Consider the following 21,019-nt stretch of genomic DNA (forward strand, 5'->3'; position numbering starts at 1 on the left):
AGATGAATTGTAGAAATAATCAAGTAGACGATTTTGAATTGTCTAACTAAGATTAATAATATGAAATTGAGCACTTTATGTTTTTAAATTAGAGGTGGACATATGTGGATGGATAATGTGTGAGTGTGATAGACAGATTTTCTGTGTCTAGATAGGAAATTGTATATTTATATGAATAAACTCTGATGAATTAACTTTATATGTAATACTAGAATTTCTCTATATGTGTGGTCATTATATGAATATAGAGAAAGTTGAAAAAGTATACCCTCTGTAATAGTGATACCAAATGTTACAATAACATTTACAATATTACAGATATAAAAAGAAGAACATCACATTCAGTGGTTGGTCCTATGACAATGTCTCAACCCTCAGGTGAATCATGAATGAGAAGCTTTTGAGGTAACAGAATAATCTGTACTATTTGTGCTCACTGCTGCTTTCTCTCATAGCAAATTGAAATGGAACAGTACTTATAATAATTCATCTGTTAGCTCTTGTTTAAGTGGGTATTAAGGCTCCTATAGTTGATTCTTACCAGTTTCCATCCTCTTTTTATTTCTTTCTTAATATCTTCTAAACAAAATCCTCCAAGCTCATTTATGTTTGGCGTGTTTGGTTGCACTAGACCAGATGAAAACAACTGTAATAGAAAAAGACCAAGTTACTGTATTATTGACTAAAATATCTAGTACAAAGTTTTTTACTCTCAATCCTGGAAAGCCACAAACAGAACTGTTATTTTATTTAGACTATCTATAATGAATATTCATCAGAGAGATCTGCATGCATTTTGTTGAAAAAACAAGTTAATTTATATCTTTTGGTAACTAGAACTGGTTCATCCCTCAAAGGATTGTAGTGAATACCTTTCAGCCAGTGCAAAACATCAACAGGTTAATCCACTCACCCACATGCAGCAGGCACCAGCATTTACTTCCATATGCCAGTTATCACATGACTAAAACAGATGTTTATGTAACCCCTGGGCTGACAAATCCTAGATAGGGCCCCAGGAACCACACACCAGAATCATTCTCAGATATCAAAGTCTTTCCTAATGTTACATTTATCTGCTGATCCAGAATCCCTTGAGCCGGCAAAAATTAACTTCTAGGCCCTGTATGTTGCTTAACTCTTAGTCATTTATGTATATAGTAAACAGCACTAATGATCTCCTGATGACAAGTGCAGTGTGGGAACAAGCGGTGATTCCCACAGGCCTGGAGACAGAAATTCAGTCTGATTCCAGCCATTCTTAAAACAATCTTTATTCACAGTTTCAATCATATACACAACAGTAGACTGCCTTTACCTTCAGACAAGTATACGCTCTCTACTCACAGTCTGTACTGCTTCGTCTCAGTTCAGTGTTTGGACAGTGTTACATTATAGGAGCTGCCTTCCACCCGGAGACCTGGGCTGGGTCTGGTTATCCGAACCTGGATCTCAGATCTTATTCCCCAATCTGTGGTTATGCCCTCTGAGCCCCACCTGCCTTGCAGGATCCCACCCATAGAGCATATTATCCTTAAAGGATTTAAGGTGGACCAGGCGTCTAGCCTAGTCCTGCGCAGGTAAATGGGGGAACACTAGGGGCACTGCCTCACGTGCAGCAATTAACAATGCTGGAAACAGTTAATGGTTTCAATTTAAGTTTTTACTGATTCAAAGGTGAAATGTAAAGTTCTTTACATCTTTCATCAGTTATAAGAGCATAGGTATAGCTTCAACACATCAATAAATTTGGGACTTTCTTCTCTGAATAAATGTCCTCATAATAGTAAAGTAAATTTCAATTTATAATTGCAGTTTATTTCCTTTCCAATCAATAGGCAGTTGGTAAAATCCCTCCCAATGAATAAGAGGTAGTTCTTGGATCAATTTAGTTTATGTTCCATGGAAAAATCTCAGTTGCTTCTGCCTATTCTTTAGTTCTCCCTCACTGTTGGTACCTAAAAGGAACCTGCTTTATTCCTCTTCTCCTTCAGTCTCCTTGAGATGATAGTGGACCATTGGAGTGGTACCACAAGATGCCTTCTCCCATCCTTTATCCCTTCCTCCTGGGGTTGAATGAAGATTCCTCCCTCTTAGAGGATCTTGGAGGATGCTGATGATCCCTTGACTCTTTCTCTGCAAATGACAACCTTCCTCTTGATGCTGAAAAAGCCCGAGTCCCTGGGCCCTACGGCACTCAGTTAAACAAAATAAAATTATTCTACTGAAAAAGGGAAATTAAACAAGAGGCAGGAAAGGTAGGGGGAAAAAAACTTCCTTCTTTCCACAAATAAAAATTCCAAAAATCATGGCAAATAAAGGGGTTAAGGTAGTCTGTCTCCTTTAATTTTCCCAGGTCTCAACCCTTGAGATCTCAAAGTCCTTTCCCAGGAAAAATTACTAACAGAGAACAGCAAGGAGCATGCTGCCCCTCATAGGGCCAACTAAGGATTCCACACTCTCAAGCTGGTGATATGGGAATTTTGAGACCACTTTGTTTATATGGTAATGTTTTTCTGTGCTCCTGCAAAATTGCAATCTGTTGCAATCCTCCCATAATGCCTTATCTGGTAAGTAGGAGAGAGAAGAGTGTTTCCCTTGGGAAGGAGAGTGCTAGTACAGAGGCATACACCAAACATCTGATTGCTGTGATCTCAACACAATTAAAGGTCAATATGGTCATAAATGGAATCAATTTCTATTACATACATTTTAAATGTATGCACAGTAGGGATGTGAATCATGTGCCCAATCGTTTTAACGATCAATTTCGGCTGAGGGGGGGGGGAAATTCTGATCGGCATGTTTTTTTTTTGTAAAAAAATCGGTTTTTCGGTTAGTGCGCACTAACGGGAGTTAGTGTGCACTAACGGAAGTTAGTGCGCACTAACAGAAAATTATACAATTTGACACTTTTCAGGTCAATTAAGGTCAGTTTAGGAATGAATATGTATTCCTATTGGCTGCCCTCTTATTTATTCATGTTACCAAGGTTTCCACTGACGTGATGGTTTAATATATGGGGGATGGGAAATGGAAACGGTTGGTAGCTTGACAAAAAAAGTAATGTGATCAGTCAATGTGACTAGAACTTGTGCTCTATCCCTGATACCGGGAGTATTGTGATCTTCCTGCACACAGTGCCCTATCCCAGTTACCGGGAGTGTTGTGATCTTCCTGCACACAGTGCCCTATCCCAGTTACCGGGGGTGTTGGTGATCTTCCTGCACACAGTGCCCTATCCCTGATACCGGGAGTGTTGTGATCTTCCTGCACACAGTGCCCTATCCCAGTTACCGGGGGTGTTGGTGATCTGCCTGCACGCAGTGCCCTATCCCTGATACCGGGAGTGTTGTGATCTTCCTGCACGCAGTGCCCTACCCCAGTTACCGGGGGTGTTGTGATCTTCCTGCATGCAGTGCCCTATCCCTGATACCGGGAGTGTTGTGATCTTCCTGCACACAGTGCCCTATCCCTGATACCGGGAGTGTTGTGATCTTCCTGCCCGCAGTGCCCTATCCCTGATACCAGGAGTGTTGTGATCTTCCTGCACACAGTGCCCTATCCCTGATACCAGGAGTGTTGTGATCTTCCTGCACACATCCCTGGTATCAGGGATAGGGCACTGCGTTCAGGAAGATCACAACACTCCTGGTATCAGGGATAGGGCACTGCGTGCAGGAAGATCACAACACCCCCGGTAACCAGGATAGGGCACTGTGTGCAGGAAGATCACAACACTCCCTGTATCAGGGATAGGGCACAAGTTCTAGTCGCATAGACTGATCAGTGATCACATTACTTTTTTTGTCAAGCTACCAACCGTTTCCACCCATCCCCCATATATTAAACCTTCACCTCAGTGGGAACCTTGGTAACATCAATAAATAAGAGGGCAGCCAGCCAATAGGAATACATATTCATTCCTAACTGACTTAACTGACCTTAACTTGACCTGAAAAGTGTCAAATTGTATCATTTTCTGTTAGTGCGCACTAACTCCCATTAGTGCGCACTAACCAAAAAACCCGATTTTTCACGATAAATCGGTGGAATTCCTATTGTATCGAGTCCCTTACCAATTAATGATGATTTTAAAAGTATCGGACGATAATTTAAATCATTAAAAAACGATTCACATCCCTAATGCACAGTTCAGTTTAATGTGTACATAAATCACACCGTTTTTAAGTTGAAAGAAAAACGGATCATCAAGTCTGGCTTTCTTTTGTGGTGAGACAGTGCATTGGCACTGAGGGTGATGTTCAACGGTTATTGATCAGGTGGGAACAACAGTGTATATTCAAGTGGCAAACTTTGACACCTGCAGGTTTAAATGCAGAAATTGAATGGAATGCTTGTTTTTAGGCAGTGTTGGTAGCCAACTGTTGAATATTGGAATGCTCTTGATGCTTATATTATATTGGATATACCCTGGGTGGTTCTTTGTATATTGAGGGTTGAAGTAGCTGTGTGTACATTTGGGGATGTATTTTCCTTCTTTCTTGACTGTGTTGGAATGCTTCGTGGAATATTTGGGTTGACTTGGTAGGGATTGGCATGGTAAGTAACGCGTTGTATGGTGTACATGTTCCTTTGAGTGTTGGTTGTTGAGGTGTGTGATTTTCAGTGAAGAGTTATGGGTTTTGGAGTGTAGATGCGTGTGATGAGTGTGTTTTGTATTTTGGTTAGAATAGGGGAGATGGTTCACTCGCCTTAGTGTGATTGTGTGTGGTGTTGTTATGTATGGTGAGACATGGAGGTGTATGAGTTTTTGTTATGTTTGATGGGTGAGAATAGGTTTCATTTCTTTAAGGCGCGCGTTTCTTAATTTTTTTAACATCGTGAGGGAGTGGTTAGAATGAGACCATGTGATTTGTAGATGTGCGTTGCTTTTTACGTTTTGAGGTTGCTAACACGTAGCCCATCGTAGGAACGTGACCACGTGATATGTGAGAACACGTCATGGCACGCACAAGGGCGCGGTCGGTGGCGTTTTGTAATAAAGTTTTGGCGTGTTTCAGTTTGGGTTAGAGTGCGATGACGCAGTTAAGAATGGATGCTTAACCATGGGATTGTTACGAGTTACCGGGAGACTGGTGAAGAGAAGCCATTTGTAAGTTTGGAATAGAAAGGTTTTTGAAGGTACGTGTTTGCATTATGTGAAGATGTGGGAACATCGTGCGGGGTTTTAAGTCAGGAAGTATTAACAATATGTTTATGGGTATGTTTCAGACGACATGCTATCAGTGTAAAGAGGATCCATTTGGAAAATTTATGAATGTATTTGGAGTTGAGACTGAAAAATCAAGGGCGTTGGTCTGGTGAGCTAGTGGTTTGAACATTTATTCAGGTATACATATTTAGCATTAGTGTTGGTGTATTAGAATAACATAGGAAATGTGTCCCGAGGTTTGAAATTTATATTTATCGTTTGATTTTCTCAGTGGTTCCAGTCCCCCTGAGGAAGCAAACGAGTGTGAAACAAGGGCCGCTTGTTGGGGTTGACCACATCGATACCAGCCACTTCAATTTGAAAATTGTCATGAAGGGAGGTTACACAGGAGATACCAGCCTTTTTTGAAAAATTGTATAAATACATGTAATCTTGGATAGGTTGTAAGTGGAGGTTTCCACAGGGAATCATGTTTATGAAGTTACAGTAGATACTGTGAATACGGGTATAGGCGGGTCTTTTGTGTATCCTTATTGTGAGTATTTTAACGAGTGAATGAGTGTGAGTGTGTGTTTTTAATTTATGGACACATTCTTCATAAAAGGTTTTTGTGAAAATCAATGATTAAATTTGCAAGCTTTCCTCTTTTGATTATGTGATATAGATTATATAGAGGAAATAGTTCTAATTACCCAGTGTATGTACCTTGTACGGTTTCTTTTAATTTGATACATTTCTAGTGTCATTGTTGTCCCTATGTGAACCATGCATTTTTTTATGGTTTATGCTTGAAATCTTCTACCTATAACACCTGATTAACCCCCCCACACCCTCTCCCCCCCTCTTTGGAGGACCATTGCCATTAAGGTGCAGTTCATCTTGTAAAGCCTTAGGAAAGGCACCAAAACAAATGTCCCAGCAGGTACAGTAAATTTTACCCGGCCTTCTCTTGCCAGCCAGAAAATCCATTCTTTCCAATTGTGCGAGGGAAGCCATCTTGCCAAACCAAGCATCAACTGTGGGTAGTATCAATGGCTCCACCCAAACGGCCAGGATAGTTCAACAGGCCATCATGACAGCCACCCCTTCAAATTTGGCCTTGGATCGGCTGCCAGGTAGAAGCCTAGGTGATGCGTAGGTTAATACCACCCGGTCAGTGACCCTGAGGTGAACTCCAATACAAGTCTCTACCACTGCCAGAACTGCTTGCCAAAAGGACTGGAGTAGCGGACAGTCAACCAGCTGGTGGAGCAATGTGCAAGTCGCAGTATCACACTTTGTGCATGAAGGTGATGTGACTAGCCACATTTTAAACCTGTGGACATCATCGTAGTAAAGGCAGTGCAAAATTTTAAATTGTATTTCTTGGAGGCCTAGGTCGGGCAGCAGTTTATAGAGATCTTGAAACCAAGCCGCCACCTGTCGCTCTGTGACGGGGAAAGCCAGAACCGTGGACCACCGGGCAGCCAGGCGTTTTGTAGGGGCAATATTGTCAAGTCGCTAACCAAACTTTTTCCAACCCGTAATAGTATTTGCTAGACAGGCAGTATCAAAGATGGCAGTGGCAAATTTCATCTCCGCCTCCAATGTATCCATTGTCCAGGCGAAAGATCGTAAATAGTGTCGGGCCTGAAGGAAGGCGTAAAATTGTTTCGCAGGTAACTGAAAGATGCTTGCCAACGTGGCAAAGTCCAATATGATTCGGGACTCAAAATCGTACATAAGAAAGGCAAAAAGCACCCCATTCTCTGCCCAGGATTGAACACCAGACTGCTATCTCGGCTCAGGAGAAATTCCAAATTGTTCAAAAAGGGGGTCAGCAGGGACCGTGTTCCCGATAAGTGGTTCAGCTTGCACACCCATTGCCACGCCTTCACACAGGGATATAACAGTATTTTAGGGTAGCACGCAGTGTGGCTCTGCTCCACCCGCAGTTGAATAAGATTCAGGGGGGAGCCAGGGATCGACATACAATCCAGCATCCCCGCATCACAGTAACGATACGACCCCGTAAGCCACTCTCCCACAAATCGGAGCTGGCAGGCTACATTATAGAGCCGGAAGTCTGGCATATTAAGCCCTCCGCGCTCCCGCGGGTGCTCCATAGTCACATAGGCTAACCGCGCGCGTTTCCCCCTCCATAAAAAATGTTGAATGCCAGAGAACAGGCAACGGATGTCCCCCACCGTCAACCAACAGGGGATCATATGTAAAAGGTAAAGAAGTTTGGGCACCAGCATCATTTTAACTAGTGCGCATCTACCAAAAAGGGAGAGTGGCAAGGACTTCTATAAGGCCAGTTGAGCTTGTAACTTAGCAATACAGGGAGAAATGTTTAAGGTATATAATAGCTTCAAGTCCCTCAGAATCCAAACCCCTAGATATTTTAATTTACCTGGGGCCCACCTAAAGGGGAATATCCCACCCCACGTATCGGGAAGGTGTGTATTTAAAGCCAAGGCCTCCGATTTAGCATAATTTATTTTGAGGCCAGCAATCGAATGGAAGCGGTCAAACAAAGTGATAATAGCGGGCACTCTAGCTCTGGGCTGCCCAACAAATAGTAAAATGTCATCTGCGAACAGAGCCATTTTGAGAGGTTGTCCATCCACACTAATTCCACTAATAGCCCGTTCCAGTCGGAGGCAGATGGCCAGGGGCTCCAAGGCTATGACAAACAGCAGGGGATTGGGGGCAGCCCTGGCGGACTCCACACTGAATGGGAAATGCCCTCATAGGCATTCCATTGAGTAAAATGGAAGCACTGGGACTATTGTAAAGGGTGTGTAACCATTGCAGATAGACACTCAAGAAACCATACTGCTGTAACACCCAAAACATATACTCCCATGAGAGAGAATCGAAAGCCTTCTTGGCGTCTAGGCTTAGGATCAGTGCTTCTGCTTTGGCCTGATAACTCAGAGCCGCCAAAAAACGACGTACATTCCGCACCCCTTGACGTCCCATTACGAACCCAGTCTGGTCCTCATGAATAAGACACTGTAGGATAGTGGACAACCTGGCAGCTAGGACTGAGGCTAGGATTTTAATATCCACATTAAGCAACGAGCTAGGGCGATAGGACTCCACCTCCAGAGGATCCTTACCCGGTTTAGGGAGAACCACAATAACAGATTGGTTAGAAACCGCTGGTAGGGTATTAGTTTGTAATACGTCCCCACAGTAGGATTGCAGGGGGATGAGTACTCCAAGACCTAGAATTTTATAATACTTGGACGTGAACCCATCCTGCCCAGCCGCTTTGCCTAGCTTATGTTTATGAATAACGGCATAAATTTCCTGATTAGTAATAGGTCGATTTGTTATAGCCAGCTGTTCTTGTGTAAGGCGAGGCCAAGGAAGCCCCTGAAACAGCGTTTCCACCGTCTCCTTACTCATAGGCTTGCTGTCATACAGAGACGTGTAATATTCCAAAAACCTGGCTGCAATGACATCAGGTGCGGTCTGGTGCTCCCATTGCCTATCCCGAATGCCCACCACGGACATGCATTGTCCCCGAGGCCGAACCAAGTGGGACATTAGTCGGCTGGCCCGGTTGCTGTATTTATATAGTTGGTACTTATAATATCTGAGAGATTTGGATGCCCGTTGGTGCAATAGGCTATTTAATGCCTTTCGAGCCCAGTCTAGGTGAGCTTTAGTGTTAGCGGACATGGCACTCATATGATCTCTTTGTGCAGTTTTAAGGACCCCAGTAAGTCTTAAGATTTCAGCGTTACATTGCTGGTTTCTCTTGGCCAGGTAAACAACTGCCGCCCCTCTCATGACTGCCTTCCCAGCCTCCCACAGTGTCACTGCAGCAGAATCGTTATCGCTCTCGTTCTCCGGAGAACGCGAGCGATAACGATTCTGCTGCAGCAAATGTGTAATGAAGTTGTTTCACACAAAGTATTTTCAAAAAAGTACTTCTTCATACAGCCCCTGAGGCAGCCCCTGGCGGGGCGAAACTCGGCCGAAGTCGGGCGATTGTTTGAATACATTGTCTCCACTCAATAAAAAGGTTATTATTTTGGACTACATGGTGTCTTATCCATTTTGTTGCCCTATCATGATGATAGGACAGATGATAGGACATAGCTAATGAGCTATGTCCTATCATCCACAAGGAAATTCCCTTGACGCAAAGTGAAAAAAGAAAACCATGGTACATGAAGGATTTAAAGATGATCAAAAATGACCTACGATTCAAAGAACGTGCATGGCGTAAACAACCATCTGCTACTCTCAAAGCCACTTACATCAACGCTGCACATACCTACCGACTAGCCATCACCCAAGCCAAACGGGACTACTACTCCAAAAAAGTCCATGCCTATAAATTCAATGCAAATGCACTTTTCACTTTTGTCACTGACCTCACTAACCCCGCTACCACACCTCTTCACGAGGACAATTCGAGTAATAGATGCCAGGAACTAGCAGCGTTCTTCAAGAACAAAATTGACAACATCCTCACTCGCCTGCCCAACAACCCCTCCCCTGTATCGCCGCCATGCATTGACAACAAGAGCAAACTCAGAAACTTTGACCCTATAACAAATGCCGAAATTGAAACTATTCTAAAGAAAATGAAACCTGCATCCCACTTCCTAGACACTATTCCCTCAAAAACTCTCCTCGCTATCCCATCCACCATTGCAAAATTCATTGCTGAACTCATCAACTGCTCCATCACACATGGTAGCATCCCAGACGCACTCAAACTTGCTGTAGTAAGACCCCTCCTTAAAAAACCAAACCTTGACCCGTCAGACCTAGCTAACTACAGCCCCATTTCCAACCTGCCTTTCATTTCAAAAATCTTGGAAAGAGTCATTAACAAACAACTCTCCGAGTTCCTAGAAGACTACAACATCCTCCACCCCTCACAATTTGGATTCCGGAAAGCACGCAATACAGAAACTCTACTACTATCAATGACAGATACCATCCTCAAAGGTATGGACCATGGAACCTCATACTTGCTCGCCCTCCTAGATATCTCGGCAGCGTTCGACACTGTCAATCATCAAATCCTAATGACCTGCCTGGCTGAAATAGGTATTGCTGACACCGCACTTTCATGGTTCTCCTCCTATCTTAACCATAGAGAATACGTAGTAAAAATTGACAGACACCAATCCTCACATATCCCTATCACACAAGGTATCCCCCAAGGTTCATCTTTATCATCAACCCTTTTCAATATATACCTCCTACCCCTCTGCCAATTACTATCTGACTTAGGCCTCAAATTTTTCCTTTACGCAGACGATGTGCAGATTATTATCCCAATCCAAAATTCCATTGAGGAATCCATGCACTTCTGGGAATCTTGCCTCTCTTCAATAACGTCAATGCTATCCAACCTACACCTAGCTCTAAATGCTGCAAAAACAGAACTACTCATCATTTCCACCCATTTGACTGCTCTCCCCACAACTCACCTCAGAACACAACTGCTCCACAACACAAATTACAGGCTGTAAGAGACTTTGGCGTCCTTATCGACCATCAACTAAACTTTAAACCTTACATCAAATCCATCATAAAGGGAGGCTTCTACAAATTAAATATCCTCAGGAAACTCAAACCTCTGCTCCACACCAACGATTTCCAAACTGTAATCCAGACTACTATGCTGTCAAAACTGGACTATTGTAATGCCCTCCTACTCGGCCTCCCTGCTACAACTATCAAGCCACTCCAGATCCTCCAAAATTCCATGGCCAGAATCATAACAAACACCCACAAAACACAACACATCACTCCAATTTTAAAAGACCTGCACTGGCTGCCTATCTCCTTCCTTTCACAATACAAAACACTCACCATTCTTCACTGCTCATTATACCAACTCAATCACACCTGGCTGGAAGAAATGCCTCGCTTCCGCACTTCCAACCGCCCCACAAGAAGTGCTCATGCAGGTACCCTACACATTCCTTCCCTGAAGGCTGCGCATCTGTCCCTCACCAGAGAAAGGGCTTTCTCCATAGCTAGCACCTACCTCTGGAACTCCCTCCCCCTTCCCTCCGAATAGAACCATCACTCAACAAATTCAAAAAAGGAGTCAAAACATGGCTCTTCAAGCAGGCATACCCCGACTCAACCAATACGTAGACTTCTCCTAAATGGACCTTTCTAAATGGACCTTTCTAAGAATCTCCACTACCCGCCCTCCCCCCTCCTCCCCCCCTGCCGTGCCCCTCCCCCCCCTTGCTCGTCTCCTTTTCCATCTGTCCCCCTACCCTCCCCCCCTGGAACTTTGCTGCACTTCATAACTCCTGTACCACTTTCTCATTGTTAAAGATAAAGTTTTCTTAGTTTGTACAAAGTTTCTCTTTCTTTCTTTCTACCTTTTTCCTCCATAGCTATTTAGTTCTTTTATGTTATTATATATAATCTCAGAATGTTTTACGATGCTTATATTTTACACCATTTGCATTTAACTATGACATGTTTATTCTGTTCATTGTATTTTCCTCCTTTCAGTTCAATGTAAGCCAGTATGATGTGCCTCACGAATGTCGGCAAAGAAAGGTCTATAAATAAATAAATTGTTCTTGTTGGTCTATTTGATTTGTGAAATGTGAAATGATCAGAGAACCATTGCATATCTTGGTTATAGATAGACTTGTGAATGAGGGTAAGTACTTTGTACAATATCCTGGATGCTACAGGTAGCCAGTGCAGGGATTGTAGTGCAAGGGTGATGTGTTCATGGCGGTGTGCAATGGCGAGTATGCGGGCAGCTGCATTTTGTAGCATCTGTAATGGTTGTAGCGAATTTTTAGGCAGTCCTAGGAGGATCGAGTTGCAGTAGTCGAGTTTTGATAGTATTGTGGCTTGTAGGACTGTTCGGAAGTCGTGAGGGTGTAGAAGAGATTTAATTCTTTTTAGCGTATGTAGTTTGAAGAATCCATTTTTGACTGTGGCCGATATGAATTTTTTCTTTATAACCTTTGGTAATAGATAAAATCAGCTTACCATTATCTTCTACTTTATACTACCCTCCTTCCCTATCTTATTTTATTTATTTATTTATTTAAGGTTTTTTTATACCGGCATTCAAGAACTCGTTCTCATCATGTTGGTTTACAGAAAACAGGGGTGCAAAAATATAACCAAAAACATAAATAAACATGGAGAAGAGAAGCAGTTACAATTAACAAGGGTTCATGAACTGGGACTATAAGAAATAAAAGAGATAGATGAGGATAATTATATACAAGTGTACAATGTAAATAAGGAGTCCTCTATAAATACAAGAGAACAAAATAAATATGGAGTCCACTATATACAGCTACTTAGCATAGGAGTCATTGATGGATCTTGTTAGGTGGAGTTCGGGAAGGCTTGCCTGAAAAGCCATGTCTTCAGTCTTTTCCTAAACGTTAAGAGGCATGGTTCGTTTCTTAGATCTGGTGGGATAGAGTTCCATAGCGGAGGGCCTGCTGTTGAAAGGGCTCGGTCTCTCAAGGTTCTGTGATTAGTAGTTTTTACGGGTGGAACAAGGAGGCATCCTGTGTAGGCTTCCCTAGTCGGTCTTGTTGATTTGTGAACACGGGGAGGAATTTGTAGGTCGATTATGGTGTGTTGGTGAATGATTTTGTATAATAATGTGATGGATTTGTAAATTACTCTGAAGTGGATTGGTAACCAGTGGAGGGCTTGAAGGACTGGAGAGATGTGGTCTCTTTTTCTGGTGTTTGTTAGTAAACGTGCTGCTGCGTTTTGGACCATTTGGAGTGGTTTTGTATATGAGGAGGGGAGGCCAAGAAGAGTTGCGTTGCAGTAGTCTAATTTGGAGAAGATGAGGGCTTGGAGAATGGTTCTGAAATCTTTGGCGTGGAAGAGTGGTCTTATCCTTTTTAAGACTTGCAGTTTATAGAAGCAGTCTTTGGTTGTTTTGTTGATGTGGGCTTTGAAGTTCAATTTATTGTCGATTAGGACACCTAGATCCCTTACATGAGTGGTTTGTAGGTTGGTTGGAAGACAGACTGTGGGTTTGTTATCGGGGGTTATGAGTAGGACTTCAGTTTTAGATGAGTTTAGTACCAGATTGAGGCTGTTGAGGAGGCTTTTAATTTCTAGGTGGCAGGATTCCCAGAATTCGAGGGTTTTTGAGTATGATTCTTTGATAGGGATCAGGATCTGGATGTCGTCCGCATAGAGAAAGTGTATTAAGTTGAGGTTGGTGAGGAGTTGGCATAGAGGGAGGAGGTAAATATTAAAGAGTGTAGGGGATAAGGAGGAACCTTGTGGGACTCCGACGGTCGAGTCGTGGCGTGCTGATTCTTTGTTCTGTATTTTTACCTTTTAGCCTCTGTTGGTTAGAAATGATTTGAACCAGGAGAGCGCTAAGCCAGAGATTCCTATAGCAGCTAACTGTTTAATGAGGATCGCGTGGTTTACGGTATCGAAAGCTGCTGAAAGGTCTAGAAGGACCAGCAGAAATGATTGTCCTTTGTCTGTACCTAGGATGAGGAGGTCTGTTAGGGATGTAAGAAGGGATTCTGTGCCGCGATTTTTGCGGAATCCATGTTGTGAGGCGGAAAGCAGTTTGTTATCTTCAATGAAATCCGATAGTTGGGAGTTAACAAGCTTTTCCATGATCTTGGCTATGATAGGTAGATTAGCTATTGGGCGGTAATTGTTGGGGTCTTTTAGGTTATCTTATGTTATGTTCACATCTTTTGTTTCATACACATTCAGTCTACTCATGAATATGGGGTACAATTTTCAAAATGTCCATATTGGAACAAAATGTACAGGTATTTTTAATCAGCAGGCTTCCCTCTGCTCCCAGCACTCTCTTCTTTCCCCACCTCTCTGTTCTGTCTTTAACCCCTTCTCACTACACCCCGCCCCCCCCCCCCCAATCCCTACCCTCCTCTTGCTCTTTCGCCCTACCCTGTCGTCTCCCCTCAACTTATTTATTTCACCATCCATGCTCTCCCCTTGCTCTCACTTCATCGTCCATCTCCTCCTCTCTCTTCAGCCTCCCTCCTCAATTTACCCCTCTTCCTGCTAGCACCCCCTATCCACTATAATAATTATACTTTATACGGTTTACCCGAAGATTGTATATCATAAAAAATTATGTTAACTATAAATGCAAAGGGTGGAGTTGGGGAGATTTGCATGCGCTCTTTCCCCCCAAAAGGTATTCGGCTGCCCCTGAAATACAGAACTTCCTCTTCCGCACTCCACCAGGACTCACCATACAGTTAAAATGAGCACAGAGACTTCCGTCTTTCGACTTATAGAGCTCCCCAGTTATCTCATTCTGCTCCCGCAGGTGGCAAAATCCACAGCAACCGCTTTCCATCTCCATCCTGCGCGAACAGCGCCTGTTCTCTCCCGCCATGGGACAGGCAAGCCAGGCAGCAAACTTCGCCGTCGAGCGCTTTCATTTCCCAGGGCTCCCCTAAGTTTCGTTTCCTCTTCCTCGTCTCTAGCCATGTGATCGCGGGTTTCAACACGTTCACAGGGCGAGTCTCCGCACACCGATCGAAACAAACAAACGAACAAATGTCATAAGGAGAGAGCTGGAACAAGAGGAGTTTTGCATCAGTTCTCTCGTGCGCTTGGACAAGGTACACTTTTTGGACTAGGGAATCTTGCAGGCTCTGACACGTTTTATAGGAATTACGGTTAGATATCGGAACAAAAGATTTCCCAAGCTAGTGTACATCATTATTTTGGGCTATTTCTCAGTGTGACGGAATCAAAAGTGTAGGGACCCGTTAGATCCCCACTCTCCAAATTGTCCCTCGCACATGCCCTTAGTTAGGCAGTGAGGATGTAGGATTTGGCAGATCTAAGGCACCCGTGAGGGTGCCTTAGATTGGTTAACTAGTAGGCAGAGCAGGAGGAAACTTGTGGCATTTTTGCTAAGAATTTGAAGGTGTGCTGAAGTGATTCCCTATTTACTCCAAAGGGAATTCTGCCCCCCAAAAATGTAAAGGTCTGTGCACAAAAACTTAAAATTCTGCAAATTTCTGTATATTTTATATTGGTCAACATAACACAATATGCTTGACACTCTTTAAGTAATTAATTTAAAATGTAATACAGAAAAATGTTACTACTTAAAGATGCAGAGTTTTAAATATATTGAGCATCTTTTCCCTAGAGGTACACTGTAAGAGTGTCCCTTCCACCCTCTCTCCCTTCTCCTTTCACTTTGCCCTCAAAGCCCCAACTCCTCCACCCGCCTCTATTTCTTCCCTCCCCCTCGGCTCAATTCCTTCCACTCTGTCTCCACTCCCAGCGTTTGACCCCTCTCTCAGTACTGTTCCTCACACAGTCTCCCTCTGTCCCTCTCTCTCACACACACAGGCACCCTCTCTCTCTAGTGTACATACACCCCCCCCCCCCCCTTTACAGGCTCCCTCTCTCTTGTACACCATATACGCCCTCGTACAGGCTCCCTCTCATTCTCACACACACACACACTGCAGTAGCACAGAATTTCCCCATGAGTACCTATTCTTGTCCCACAGCCTGGTATCAGGGGAAGAAGTATAGTCCTATTCAGGACCCATTCTGCCTCTGGGAAGACTTTTCGCTCTGCCTGGAGGAGACCAGGCAAAGCGAACTGTGATTCCCTGCCTGCACTACACAGAAGGGACAACAGTCTATTGAAAGTCTGATACTTCACTTTCAATGCATATCCAGCATAATTCTCTGCTTCAACAGCAGAGGGGAATGAAGAAAGGTGGATCTATATACAGACAACAACCAACAAGGACTGAATTATTTAGTCTGGGTGGGCAGGTGGGTGAGGGTGTAGCTTGCTTATTGCGGCAGTTGATACCCCTAACTAATTGGGCTAGATATTTCACTTAGATGCAGTTCCAACATTGCTCTCTCATTAATGGTGGGGGTGGAAGGGAAATAGAACCAAAAGGTTACTAAGAGCCAAGAGTAACATAAGTATGAGAAAAAAAAAAGTGCGAAACTTGCTGGGCAGACTGGATGGACCGTTTGGTCTTCTTCTGCCGTCATTTCTATGTTTCTATGTAAGAAGAGTTTTTTTGTTCCTCTTCTTTTGGGAGGAGTTTTTCCCACCAATTCCTGCCCAAGTGAAGAAAAGATTTTGGATATGGCAATTCTTGGGACTCTTTAAACCTAAAGTCCACAGTAACATCAAAAGAGACAGGAGACCCAAGCCCCACTAGGAGCTGACTTTCCACCACCGGGAGGGCAGAGTGATGTTTCCTGTGCATGCCATGAAAAGGGATGCTGGTGCAGCTGGCAGGGCTGAGACCATCAGGACATTTTAGATTTGGTTTTGTGAACATCAGTTGAACATTTGGTTGCTGATTGTAGTTAAAACATTTTTGGATACAGTTAAATTTTTGTTGGCACACTGCCACCAATGTGTCCAGTGTCTTTTTGAAGAAGAAAGGTGCCCTAAAGCAAGGACATCCCCATAGTGAGGACACCTGTGGGAGAAAAAGATGGAGAGACCTCGTGAGCCTAGGGCTCCAAAGGTCAAATCCTCTTCTCTGCTGGAAAGAACCGCGGCACAATGGGACCTGTGGACTGAAGACAGCGTGAGAGAAAGTGATCCCCTGCCTTCAGTAAGCCCACCAAAAAGGGGATTATAAAAGCATCACAACCTGCAAAGAATCCAGCATCCTAGAGGACCAATACAGCCACCAATACAGAACCCTGCACTGCATCTTTTCCTTGAATAGTTGCCAGCTGTCCACTAAATTTATAGCAAGGGCACTTCTAAACCAGCCAAGAGTCACATCGAAAGTAGCCTAAAACTAGCTAAAAGTCATATCAAGTTCAAAACCACCTCGAAAGAAACCAACCTCTTTTTTGTAAATTGGAAAAATAATATTTTAACAACATATTGATTCATACTAAGCAATGAATGCTGAGGAAAATAGTCCCTGCTGTAACAAAAAAAGAAACAATAGCTACTCAGATAAAAACTATTTTAAATACAAAGTAGAAAAATAATAATAATAAAAAAATAGCAGGAAACTGCACATATGACATGCCTATAAGTCTGTATTTGAAGCTAAAGACTAGCACATGTGGTGTGGTTCACTCTGTCCCCTGGTTCCACTCTCTTTCTTCTGCTATCTCAAGTCCTTTCTCCCTCTTCATCATCCCCTCTCTAGCTATCTTCATTCCCATCTCCTCTCTCTCTCTCTGCCCTCCTTTCCTCCCAAGATTTGGTTTGCTACATCTTGATCCCCTGTGTATTCTCAATTGTCCCTTCACCCAAATGTGGTCCTGTCTCCCTCATCATTCTACCAGTCCCAGTCATCTCTCTTCCTATCCTGGCTCCTATCCCTCTTTCCTCAATCCTCTCACTTCATGGCCCCATCAAGAGTCCGCCTTCCTTCTCACAGTCCACCACCACCACTTGTCTTCTCCTTGCCCCTGCCCCTTGTCTTCTCCTTGCCCCTGCCCCTTGTACAGTCTCCCACTCCCCCCCTCCCCCCCATTATACTATATGATGGGGGGGAGGGGGGAGCAGCAGCCTCTCATCCAATCATCATCCAGCAGCCTCTCCTCCAATCATCATCCAGCAGCCTCTCATCCAATCAGCATCCAGAAGCCTCTCATCCAATCAGCATCCAGAAGCCTCTCATCCAATCACACAATACCATCAGAACATTCTACAACTCTACAACACTACCAGTCTTCAAACTATCATCAAACCCATCCTGCTCTCACCCCACACATCTCTCAAGAATTCAAGACTTAGTACTCTACTACAATTCAGCCCACCAGTCACAATGTGAGCACAATACCCATGGACCTCCCAATTCCAATCCTCCAACAAAGGACCTTCCTCACAGGAAAACATTCTTTGATCTCACGCCCACCCACCTACAAATCCCTTATCCCCATCATGATTTCCCCGTTCACCCAAACTTTAGGCCTAGCTCTTTTTTCTTTGATACTATTCAACGCACAATCGCTCTCCAAGAAAACACTAATACTCAATGACATTCTCTTGGACAAAAATCCTGACTTCTGCGCCATAACTGAAACATGGCTTAAACACACAGACACCGCACTAATAAACCAACTTCCAATTCAAACCTTTGATATCTTCTCTATCCCTAGAAAGAAAAAAAGGGGTGGAGGTATCCTCCTAGCAGCCAAAAAAGAGCTAAAAATTACTCAAATCCCAATTAACTCACCTTCGAAAATAGAAACAGGCCTATTCAAATCTGACAATCTGCAAATCCTTCTAATCTATGCTCCCCCAGGCCTTCTGGAATCCGATGCATCACCCATACTAGAATTAACAACAACTTACCTAAATCTGGAGCATCCCGCCATAATATTGGGAGATTTTAACTTACACGTCGACGACCCCATTCTCTCTACAAATTGCGAATCTTTCCTGACCGCCATGTCGGCCATAGGCTTCAAGCAAATCATAAACAAACCTACCCACAGAGCAGGTCACACCCTGGACCTAATATTTGTAAACTCTAACATCTCTCAATCTACTCCACCCAAATGCCAACCTGTTCCCTGGTCTGACCATACTTTAATATCTTCCGCCTTCTTGCTAGAACAAATAAGCAAAAAACCTGTCCCACAACCTGAATTCATTTACAGGAAATCTTGCACATCCGAGGAATTACACAATCATCTTGGCCCAGAACTCCCACTCATAGACATCTCTTCACCCAACTCAGCCCTCCACTCTTGGTCCAAGATAACAGAAACTGCAGCTAACAATCTCTGTCCTCTGGCAACAAAAAAATTTGAACATAACACCTCTAAAAGACAACCTTGGTTCAAAGAAGAACTTAAAAAACTGAAATACTCCCTCCGACAGAAGGAAAGCAAATGGCGGAAAACACCAACACAGACTTCCCTCTCTGCTTACAAACTCGCACTCCACCAATACAAAAGCGCTACATTAAAAACAAAAAGGGACTTCTTTGCACAGAAGATCCACCATATTATCTTTGATTCCAAAGCCCTCTTTGCCTATGTATCTAATTTAACACAAACCACGACTCCTGACATCCCTGCCAACCTAGCACAGGAAAAAGCAGAGGAGTTGGCCCTCTTCTTTAGCAACAAAATCTCCAACCTAATAACACAGCTGAGAACCAACACCTCAACACCATCCAACACATACTCCCACCTCAACAAAGACATTACTCTTCAATCCTTCGAACCCATCACTACTACTGAGATACTTTCTACATTGAAGAAAATGAAACCTTCATCTCACCCATTAGACCACATCCCATCCAAACCTCTCCTGCTAATACCAGACACAATCTCCAATGCTCTGACAGACATTATTAACTGTTCCCTAGCACAAGGAATCTACCCGGACGACCTGAAAATTGCATCAATCAAACCGCTCTTAAAAAAACCTAACTTAAATCCTAATGATCCTACCAATTTCCGTCCTATATCCAATCTCCCTTTCATAGCCAAGGTAATGGAAAAATTAGTTAACTCCAGACTCTCAGACTACCTCGAGGAACATAAAATTCTGTTCCCATCCCAATATGGCTTCAGAAAAGCTTTAAGTACTGAATCTCTACTAATTTCCCTGACCGACTACCTCATCATGGGCCTGGATAAAGGTCACACTTATTTATTGATCCTCCTGGAACTCTCAGCTGCCTTTGATACGGTTAATCATTCCACCCTACTAATTCAATTAGCAAACATCGGAATAACAGGAACAGCACTATCATGGTTCAAATCGTTCTTAGGAAACAGGAAATACAAAGTCAAAATTCACAACAAAGAATCTCAACACTACTCTTCATCTACGGGAGTTCCACAGGGCTCCTCCCTTTCACCAACACTCTTTAATATCTACCTGCTCCCTCTTTGCCAACTGCTAACTAATTTAAACCTTAAACACTTTCTTTATGCAGATGACGTCCAGATAGTCATCCCCGTCAAAGAATCCTACACCAAAACTCTAGAATTCTGGGAAACCTGTCTTAAAAAAATTGATGGACTCCTCTCCAACCTTAATCTAATACTAAACTCTTCAAAAAGCGAACTCCTCCTAATTTCATCTGAAAACAGTAACATCGACACAAATCCTCCACTCAATTTACAAACTCCACAAGTAAGAAACCTGGGAGCTATCATTGATAACAGGTTAAACCTAAAAGCATTCATAAATCAAACTACTAAGGACTGCTTCTATAAACTCCAAGTCTTAAAAAGAATAAGACCACTCTTCCACTTTCATGACTACAGAACTATTCTGCAATCAATAATATTTGCTAAACTAGATTACTGCAACTCTTTGCTATTAGGTCTTTCTTCATCTCACACTAAACCCCTTCAGATGGTTCAAAACACGGCTGCGAGAATATTAACTAACACACGGAGAAGAGACCACATATCACCAATCCTCAAAGACCTGCACTGGCTGCCAATTCACTACAGAATCATATATAAGTCCATAACCACTATTTTCAAAGCTATACATCAACACTCTCAGCTCAACCTTCAAATTCCTCTCAAAAACTTTACGTCCAACAGACCAATCAGAGAGTCCTATAGAGAAACCCTAAAAGTACCACACTCCAAATCCATGAGGCACATAACCACCAGAGACAGGGCTTTCTTCACTGCAGGACCAACACTGTGGAATTCCATCCCACCAGATTTGCGACAGGAACCCTGCCTTCCCACATTTAGGAAGAGACTCAAAACGTGGCTATTCATGAAAGCCTTTCCTGAACTAAACTGAACTTATTCCATTATTAACTAGTCGCTCAGACTTTGCCGTAATCATGGTAATTAATATCCCTACCTCATAAGGGCAATTCATTAATGCTCTAAGCACATTGTTCTTGG

The 21,019-nt window shown here is 43.2% G+C and overlaps 1 protein-coding gene across 4 annotated transcripts in view; it reads right to left on the reverse strand.

The window, feature by feature from the left end:
• PHF11 (PHD finger protein 11) overlaps positions 1-14,879 on the reverse strand; it is a 165,346-nt gene extending 150,467 nt beyond the window's left edge. For 2 of the 4 annotated variants that reach the window (XM_029602849.1, XM_029602847.1), the window contains exons 1-2: positions 14,403-14,874; positions 542-646 (exon numbers count right to left, since the gene is read on the reverse strand). In XM_029602849.1, coding sequence (XP_029458709.1) covers positions 542-646; positions 14,403-14,549 — 252 coding nt within the window. In that variant the 5' untranslated portion in view covers positions 14,550-14,874. Of the gene's footprint in view, positions 1-541; positions 647-14,402 lie in introns of all 4 variants that reach the window. The other 2 variants (XM_029602846.1, XM_029602848.1) reach the window with 2 other exon arrangements.
• Positions 14,880-21,019: the final 6,140 nt, after the last annotated feature.

This window comes from Rhinatrema bivittatum, chromosome 5, assembly GCF_901001135.1.
Source record: "Rhinatrema bivittatum chromosome 5, aRhiBiv1.1, whole genome shotgun sequence".
Lineage (NCBI taxonomy): Eukaryota > Metazoa > Chordata > Amphibia > Gymnophiona > Rhinatrematidae > Rhinatrema > Rhinatrema bivittatum.